Here is a 9,832-nt window from a genome sequence, read left to right as displayed (position 1 = left end):
GAAGTCATAACCGTACTTGAAGGGTCAAGTGGGAGGATCCCTTAGTGTAGGCAACAAAACAAAACAAAAACCAAAGTAGTCTGGAAATTACAATTCCCTGGGAGAGGTGCTGGAATGTCTGAGGCTGTGGGAGCGGCTAGGTTCCCCAGAGAAGGGATTCCACAGGGCGCACGAACAGGAAAAGCAATAGGACAAGGGTACACAAGGGAAAATGGCAGGCTTCCCCTTCCCAGCGGCGGGTTTGTCTACTTTTCCAGAAAACCATCAGTCTACCTTGTCAGGGCCAGACTCAGCATGTGGCAAGGCTCCCCCAACCTCCACCCTCGGTTAGCTTCTTCTTGCTCAAAAACCTGATTCTGATCCTTCTAGAACATCCGCGATCCTTTTGCAGCGTCTTTAGGCCTGGGGGCGGGCGGGGCGGGGGGACGGGGGAGTTCCACCTTAGTCACCTTGCACTTGGGGTCTTTGAAGTTACAGGCTGAGTTTGGAAATGAAACCGTTTCCGCTCTGAGGCTTTGACACCGCCAGGTACAGCTCTTAAAAGAGCTGCCCATCAGCTACACCGACATCCAGAGGCAAACACTAGCAGGAAACACTTGTAAAGCAGTCTGGAAAAGGTCCTCACTGTCTTATGCTTAGAGTGCCGTGCAAGATGCTGTGGGCTGCCGCTGACAGTCCCTAACTTTCTAGACACACCCAGACCCCTGGGCCTGCAGCGCCTCCAGTGCAGCCAAGAGTGAGCGTGAAGCCCCACGCAGGCGCAGGAGCATAGAGGCTAGGACGTGGCAGGGCGTGTCCTGATGGGGGCGCGGCCCGGGCTCGGACTTAATTAGGGAGGTGGCCATGGTAGGGGGGTGGCCTTGTCTGAGGAAAGTACCGTAGCCAGGGATGTGGCAGCTGCCTGGGACAAGGCGGGACTTATAGTGCAGCGTCTCTGGGGGGCGGGGCCCTGGTGGGTGTGTGATCTTGGAAGGGGCGTGGCGTGGCGGGGCCAGGTCGGGCTAGGCTGGGCTGCCCAGGGCGTTTCCGTTGCACGGAGCTGTGAAGAGTACTGCCTTGTCCCTCGGCGTGTGCATCGGTCCTGCTCTCACCCGCAGCCTGCGCTCTACCGTCTGGTAAGTGGCCGTAGTCCCGGGAGCGACTCCTCCACCAAGGGCTCAGGGCCCTTTTGGGGTCAGGGGACTAGAGCTCCAGTGACCGTGTCTCTCTTTTCCCCTCTCCCTGCAGCTCCAGCCCACTCCTGACCGACAGCATCATGGTAAGCCGTGTGACCGCGACCAGGGCGATCAGGACCCTCTCTGAAGGCAGCTGCCTTCGCAGTCTCTTGGTTTTCGCCTTTCCCATCTGTGTCCCGCTCTGTGTCCTCTCTGTAACCTCTTGGGTGTCCCCCTCCTTGTGCGCTCTCCTGTTGACTCCCTCGTCCCGGAGTGTCCGGAACCAACCGGTGTTTCTCCCCGGTGCGTGTGAATCAGGCCGCCCCAAATCCAGAGTTGCCAAAATTAGATCCGGAGCAGGAACAGTTCTCTTGGTCATGTGAGGAGAACGCCCTTTGGCTTCCCCTATTTTTTTTATTTTTCCCGCAGTTTCCTGTGTTTGAATACTGGGTGTGCGTGGGCAATTTCCATGGTGCTTCAGGGGAGCTTTTTCCAGCGCAAGGCGCAATTTATTTAAAAGGAACCGACTGCGCCTTTTCTTTCTCTTTTTCTGCTAAAGTCAGTGAACCAAAAAGCTGGGTTTCCAAAGTAATGAACTCGCAAAACGAGTTCTGAGTTGAATTTGCCTTGGGATCCTTTCAGAAGTTGATTACCTAATAGGTTTTTGTTGTTGTCATTGTTTTAGGAGATCTCTTAGTATTTGTCAAGACTGTAGCAAAGAAAAGTTGGTTTTTGTTTTGTTTTCCAAGCTAGGGTTCCTCTGTGTTGCCTTGGCTGGCCTCGAACTCACAGACTGCCTCTGCTGAGGGCTAGAACTAAAAGCCTTCCCCACCACCGCCCAGCTTATGTAGTAATTTTTCAAAGCTGGTCATGTGAAGAAGTTATCATACCTAAAATACTCCGCCCTGAGGCAAAGTGGTTTTACCTGGAATCCCACATCTTGGGAGGTAGAGGCAGGAGGATCAGGAGTTTAAAGGTCATCTTTGGTCATCAAGGGCCTTGGCTTTAACAGGCTGTCTCAACAAACAAAACAAAAAAGCTTTCACCCTGAATGAAACTAATTTCATCTTGCCAATGTGACTGACCTGTTCAGAGTCCGGACAATCTTTTAAATAAGTGTTTCAGCCTACTCAGTGTGCCTGAAAACACACTCACACACTCACACACTCAATCTCTCTCTTCCCCTCCCTCCCTCCCTCCCTCCCTCCCTCCCTCCCTCTCTCCCTTCCTCCTTCCCTCCTTCCCTCCCTCCCTTCTTCCCTCCCTCCTTCCCTTTCTCACCAGTTAACTAGTCTGGTTGCTTTAGTACCATTGGATAAGATTTCATGACTCTTCCCAAGAGTCCGTGGAGGGATTAAGATGATTTGGTAACGCTATTGAGTTTATACAGTGTACAGTGTTACCATTCTTCTGGGTTTGCACATGAATAGATAGTTCTCTCATATTACCTCAAGGGGACCTTGGATTTAGGTTCTTCAGCAATAAAGTGCATTTTTTTTTTCTTTTGTGAGATTAGCTTTACTCCTCTGAGGAGTTTATCTTCATATGTTCGTGTGGTGATAGACATGGTGATTAGCGAGCCTCACAGAACAATCCCTCCATCCTTGCCTTTTTGGCTTACTCTTAAATAGCTTGTAAATTTCCCAGGGACGTCTCCAGTGTTTTGGCTTTGACAAGGTCCCGATGTGCAACCCAGGTTGGTTTGGAAGGGTGGGCTTCCTCTTTCTGTGAGACCCCCTTGCCTCAGCCTCCCAAGCCCGGAAATGACAACCGTGCCACCCGCAGCCAGCTTGCAGCTTCTCAATCAACTATTTTCCACTCTCTCCACTCTTTATAGGTAGTATTGGAAACACTGTAGCATGCTGCGCTTTTCAGCAGCTTTGTCAGTAATCTTTGGAAAGCACATAAGTAAACCACTTCCTTAAAATATCTCAGATTAGGATAGTGTTTTGTATCTTGCTTTTGGTGATACAGTACATCCACCCACATTTTCTAAGTGCTATCTCTCCCTCTCCCTAGTGGTTTTGAGGACCAGGTCTCAAAGAGTTCAGCCTGGCCTTGAGGATGACTGTGAACTTTGACCCTCCTGCCTTGACTTCCCAAGTGCTAGGATTACAGGTGTGCACCCCCATGCCTGTCTATAGCTGCATTCTGCGGTCCTCTGCATTCTGGTGTCGTCTAGGAAAACTGGAGCTTTATGTTCGGTTTCACAGTTTCTTTTGTTGGAAGGACTTTTGTTGACCCAAAGGGTAGGAACCAGAGGCTTGCATTCCATGACACCTGGAGAGGATGGTATTAGATTTCTACCTCAGAGGTGTGTGCTTCAGCAACTAAAAATGCATTGTTTAAATATTAATGTCTCTTGCTTATTGAAATAGTTTTCCACTACAACAATTCTTCATATTTATGAACTTTGATTATGTACCTATATTAATAATTTACTTTTACTTATGTTGGGACTGCACCATTTATACAAGTACAAAAACACAGAGGCAGGTGTGTAGGTAGAATATGAGTATGGCCATCTTGCTAAAAATTTAACTAGAAAGAATTGGTTGAACTAGGTGGTGGTACACTCCTTTAATCCCAGCACTCAGGAGGGGCAGGTGGCTCTCTGTGAATTTGAGGCCAGCCTGGTCTACAGAGCAAGTTCCAGGACAGCCAGGGATACACCACAGAGAAACTCTGTCTTGAAAAAACGAAAGACCTAGGTCAGTCCCATGCAAACTCTATGCTGTCTGGGTGGTTCAGTCTCTGTGCGCCTGCATGGGCCCAGGTTAGCTGATTCTGTGGGTTTTCTTGTAGTGTCCCTGACCCCTCTTTGTACCTACAATCTTTCCTCCCCTTCTTCTGCAGGATTCCCCAAGTTCCACCTAATGTTTGCTGTGGGTCTCTGCATCTGTTTCCATCAGTTGCTGGGTGAAGCCTCTCAGAGGACAGTTATGCGAGACCACTGCAAGTACAGCAGAGTAGCATTGACAGTGTCAGGGGTGGGTTCTCTCTCATGGCATGGATTTCAAGTTGGGCCAGTTATTGGTTGACCATTCCCTCAAATTTTCTACTCTGTCTTTACCCCTGCACACCTTGTAGGCAGGGAAAATTGTGTGTTGAAGGGTTTGTGGCTGGCTGGGTGTCCCAATCCCTCCATTGGAAGTTTTGCCTGATTATAGGACTTGGGTGGTTCAGGCTCCATATTCCCCATTGTTAGGAGTCTTAGCTAGGGTCACCCTCATAGATTCCTAGGAGTTTCCCTTGCCATAAATTTCTAGCTTGTCTCAGAGATGCCCCAACTTTACCCCCAAGCCATCTGTACATATATAAGAGCTGTGTAGCTTGGTCTTCATGTGGGACTCATAACAGTATGAGCAGGGGCTGTCTCTGACTCTGTTGCCTGCCTTTGGGACCCTTTTCCCTAACTGGACTGCTTTGTCTAGCCTTAATAGAAGATACATCTAGTCTTACTGCAACTTGATATGCTGAGGCTGGTTGGTAACCATGGGAGGCCTGCCCTTTGCTGAAGATAAAGGGAGGAGGAGCAAGTGGGCAGGGGGAGGAAGAGGGAAGGGAAACTGTAGTTGGGGTGTTAAATAAATAAATGACAATAAAAAATACCTAACAAAAGCAAAAAAAAAGTAGATACCTTGGATATATATATACATATATACATACATACATATATACATACGTACATATATACATACATACATACATATATATGTGTGTGTGTTTCAGTTACATATTTTGTTTTTTATAATTAAATTTCTTTGTGACAATTTCATGAATGCATATGATACACTCTGATTACTCTTATTCCTTTTTTATATCTCTCTCCCACCCCTCCACCCCTGTCTCCTGGCTGTAGGTCCCTTCCCCACATTCATGTCTCTCTTTTTTGTCTTGTTGTGTGACCCAGAGAGTTAAACTAGGGCTGTCTGTCAGGATCAAAGCCCTAGGCTCCTCCATAGGGCTTTGGGTCACTTTTCCAGCTTTGCCCTCTGCAGCATACACAGCTTGTCTTCTAGTCTCTGGCTAGCTCCACTCCACTGCTCCTGCTGTTCTTGGTGGTCTTCCCACTGTACAGGCATCTCCAAAAATGTTGGGGTCTTCTGCTGTTACTGGGCTATACTTTACCAGTGGCCTTTCCTGATCTCTCTCAGGACTCCAGCCCTGGCATAGTACCAAGCCTCAGCTTCTTTCCATGACCCCTTCATGCCTTAAAACCAGTACCACTTGGGTGACTTACATTACCAGGTTCAGCCACCAGCATGAGATACAATCTTGGCCACCTCTGGAGCACAGCTTCTGTGTACTAACCCCGGAAAAAAAAATCCCAAAACCTTCCTAGATGATTTGCCCTCAGTGATGCTGGTCTCTTCCTAATCACCGCCGAGTGAGACTTTAGCCACAGTTGATCAGAACCACAGATTCTTGACTCAGATGGTCTGGTAGACTGTTTGCTTCCCTCTGAAACCCCAGCTTTCATTGTCTGTACTGCATTCAACCTTCTTATCTCTCAAGTTCCCCCAGAAGAACTCGCCAAGCTTTGCACACTCAATGTTTGTTTTTCTAGCCCAAAGTTCTATAGCTCTCCCCCAAAATAGCATGATCAGGTCTGCCAGAGCAGTGCCCACCATCTTGGTAACAACTAGTCCTAGTTAGGGTTATGTGTCGTGATGAAACACCATGACGTAAGCAACTTGGGGGGGGGGGAAGGGTTTATTTCACTCACAGCTCCATAGAACAGCACTGTTAGTTTTTCATTTCACTGTCTAGCCACAGCCAAGTTAATAAGCATTCCAATTTACTTTAAATACTTAACGGTTCATGGGCTGTTTTCTTTGGTTTGGAAAAAAAGTTGTCTGTATCTCATAGACAAATGAACCATTTCATAAATTTTAATTCGGTTCAAAGATTTCATTTTCAGGTAATCAAATTTTAAGAATTTAATTTTGGGCAATCTGAATTTAATTTTACTAGTTTTGTTGTTCTTTTTTTCTTTTGGGGGTGGTTGCTTTTCGAGACTGTTTCTCTGTGTAGCCTTGGCTGTCCTGACCAGGCTGGCCTCAGACTCACAGAGATCCACCTGCTTCTGCCTCCCAAATGCTGGGATGAAGGGCATGCACCATCACTACTCAGCTGGTTTTGCTGTTCTTAAAGAGTTAATATGTTCACTAGAGTAGGAATGTCATGAAGACAAAAACTGGGCTGTATAAATGTTCAGTAGAAACTCCAAGGGTATCAGCTACCTCTGTGATATGTATTTAAACTGTTTAAGAGTTGGTTGGAAGATTTGGGGGTTGGTTTAGAATTGTGGGCTCATAGCAGTAATTTACCAAGGCCCCTTGCAGAGCTGGCAGGATCAGAGTAAACAAGTTCATTTTCTCTGAGTTCATTACAAAGGAATCTGTGGACATTGACTTCCATCTCAGGTTGGTTACCTCTGGGTCAAGGTTGCCTGTGGCCCATGGCCTGATGCCCTGGCTCAGTGTGGCATAGATCCCAATCCCCTTGACTCTGGCTTCATTTGTTTTCTGAGAAAGCAACTTGGCTGCTCTGCAAGCCACCGAACCCTTCACTGGCATCAGCAAGGCATGGTTTCCTTATCGTTTACCTGAGCTCCTTGAAAGATCTCTTCTGGTGCTTAAATGACCTAGAGGTGTGCGGATTGTGACTTTCTTCTGTTAATGACTTCAGAGTGCAAAACAGTAAATATATTTCTAATCGCAGATCCGTTTCTGAAACACTTTAGTTATATAACTGTCTACTATTCTAAAATTGCACAAGTGTATTAGTTGAGTTAGAATTGGTGTTCCTAAAGTCTTTCCTTTAAATGTGTTTTGGATCCATCCTTTCTTTCTGTTACTAGGTCACCCAGTATGCAAACATGTAAGCCATTGGTTGGAAGGAACGCATAGTGCAGTTGCCTTCGTTTCTTGGGACTCTTGCTTCCGTTGCCTTTACTTTCCCTTTGTGTGTACATGTAGACCATTTGGATATTTGCTTTCCCGCTCCATCCCGGGTATTGTCAGACTGGATAGCATAATGGGAGCTGTGACTAAGACTTGTTGCCAGGATGGGTGCTTTGCCAAACCCTTCAAATGTGTTATCTAGTACTCGAGATACATTTTGGAAATAGGTATTAATTAATCTTATTTGAGGTGGCTTTGGTGGCACTATTTGTGTAAAATAAAGGAGGGGAGGCATCGGAAGAAGCCACAGTGGGAACAAATGCAAATGCTTAGGGCATGTCAGAGAATTTGGCAGGATGGAACTTTAGTAGCACTGCCAGAGTGACCGTAGTAAGGGAGGTGAAAGGTGCCCTGTCTGGGAAAGGGATACCCGGGAGAGAGGCAGAGCCAGACCCCAGTGATAGGAATTGTTCTCTAGGTGGTGGAGAGCCCTTCTTGGGCCATTAAAGGTGAGTATGCCTGGACCAGATTTGTGTTTAAGACAGAGTATTCTGGCACTAGCATGGTGGCTGCATTCCTGGGGGCTGTAAAAGAGGGATAGCCTTGTTGCAGTTGGGAGGGAAACTGGATCACTTGGGAACGTGGTGTTCCAATAATCCCAGGGAGTGCCTCACCACCACCACAGAATTAAACTAGGTAGTGGCAAGGACATTATTATTATTATTATTATTATTATTATTATTATTATTATTTAGACAAGATCTCACTCAGACACAGGCTTGCCTTGAGCTCACAACAATCCTCCTGTATAAGCGTCCAGGTCCTAAGAATACAGGCATTAGTCACCATGTGGGGCACAGCTGGACCTAGATAGGAGGGACCTATGGGAGAAGGGGACCACCTTGATAAGTGACTGAGGAGGTGTCTGATGAGGGGCCAGGTGCAGGACGGGATGGATGGATGGCTGAGTTTAGGTTTGGACAGAGAAGACAGAACTGGATTTATTGAATTTGAGTTTCTATCAAATATTAAGGTAATTAGTGCTCACATTAGGGAGGCAATTCACAACTGCTTGTAACTCTAGTTCCAGGGGATCAAATGTCTAATTGTGGCCTCTGTGGGTTCCCATACCCTGGTGTACGTAGCCTCACATAGGTTCACATGCATACACATCAATTCAAAACAAAAGCTTTACTGGGCCTGGAGAGATGGTTAAGGGCACTTGCTCTTGCTGAGGATCCAGGTTTTCCCCAACATCCACAACTGCTTATAACCATCTGTAGGTAGCCCTAGTTCTAAGGGGCCTGATGCCCTGTATTGGCATCTGTGGGCACTAGGCACTTGTGTGGTGCACATGCATGCATGCACACAGTCAGACACTCACATACAGAATTTCTGAAGTGTTTAGGCTGCACTTCCCACTGAACAGCAAGCTACACTCACACTCCCCAAGTCCTCCCTCATCTCCGCTGGTTTTTATATTATTTATCTCTGTCTATAACTAGACAGTGCGTGAAACGTTTCTACCTTAGCATAGTTTAAGTCATAGGCATTAGATTTGTGCTTCTGAAATATACAAGGAAATAAAGAAGCCTGGTTGTTTTCTGATCATCTTGCAAATGGACTTGTTGGCTGCTTTCCAGTGGTATTGGCAGAATGCCCCTCAGGACAGTTAGGTGAAGCAGCAGGTTCTCGCCTACCTTGAGAACTCTCGGGGGCTAAAGCTATTGCACACATCAGCAACAGAGACACCTCCCTCACTGCTGGCAGCTTCTAAGAGCACACTGTGTTTCTTTCATTTACCAATGTTTGCCATTGAAAGACATGCTGCACTGGCAGGGAAGGTAAAAATCAAAACATACAGCAGCAAAGAAATACACACCAAAGATTTCTTTAAAGTAAAAAGCCTGGCACTGGGGACAGAACAGGGCAAATGCCCTGCTACTGAGCTGTATCAGCAGCCATTTTCTTTGTTGTTTTTTGAAACATGTTCTCACTAAGTGGCCTGGGCAATCCTTGGAAGTCACTCTGTTATCTTGAACATTTGTTCCTCCAGTCTCAGACTCCTTAGTAGCTGGGATTATAGGCTTGTCCCAAAAGTCCGACTAAGAGAATTTTAGGTCATTGTCTTAGGGTTTCTATTGCTTTTATGAAACACCATGACCAAGAAGCAAGTTGGGGAGAAAAGGGTTTATTTAGCTTACACTTCCATATCTATGCTGATTATTGAAGGAAGTTAGGAAAGGAACACAAACAGGCCAGCATCCTGGAGGCAGGAGCCGATGTGGAGGCCATTGAAGGATGCTGCTTACTGGCTTGCTTCTGTTGGCTTGTTTTGCCTGCTTTCTTATAGAACTCTAGACACCAGCCCAGGGATGGCACCACCCACCATGAGTTAGGCCCTCCTCCATTGATCACTAATTGAGAAAATGCCTTGCAGCTGGACCTTATGGAGTCATTTCCTCAGTGAAGGCTCCTTTTTCTCTGATTACTCTAGCTTGGACAGGGTCAGGGAAGGATTGGGGTCAGGGCTGAGATCATGTGTCTGACCTAGATGTGTCATACCCCTGGGTCCTGTAAAGAGTCTGACCTTTTCCCAGTGTTTATTTCCTTTTGTAATGCTCAATTGTATCAGGCTCACTTTGCTAGCTGTTCTTGACCATCCAATGTCTTTTGCCTTTCTTTCTTTCCTTCTTTCCTTCTTTCCTTCTTTCTTTCAGTCTCTCTCTCTCTCTCTCTCTCTCTCTCTCTCTCTCTCTCTCTCTCTCT

The 9,832-nt window shown here is 46.6% G+C and overlaps 1 protein-coding gene across 1 annotated transcript in view; it reads left to right on the top strand.

Annotated features, from left to right (window-relative positions):
* Positions 1-799: 799 nt before the first annotated feature.
* Positions 800-9,832, top strand: part of Anxa5 (annexin A5) — a 28,919-nt gene continuing 19,886 nt past the window's right edge. Inside the window, exons 1-2 of the mRNA XM_021157385.1 lie at positions 800-1,115; positions 1,228-1,258. Coding sequence (XP_021013044.1) covers positions 1,256-1,258 — 3 coding nt within the window. The 5' untranslated portion in view covers positions 800-1,115; positions 1,228-1,255. The remainder of the gene's footprint in view (positions 1,116-1,227; positions 1,259-9,832) is intronic.

The sequence above is a fragment of the Mus caroli genome, chromosome 3 (genome assembly GCF_900094665.2).
Source record: "Mus caroli chromosome 3, CAROLI_EIJ_v1.1, whole genome shotgun sequence".
NCBI classification, from domain to species: domain Eukaryota; kingdom Metazoa; phylum Chordata; class Mammalia; order Rodentia; family Muridae; genus Mus; species Mus caroli.
The sequence above is the reverse complement of the archived record's forward strand: the minus strand, read 5'-3'. Positions and strand labels throughout refer to the sequence as shown.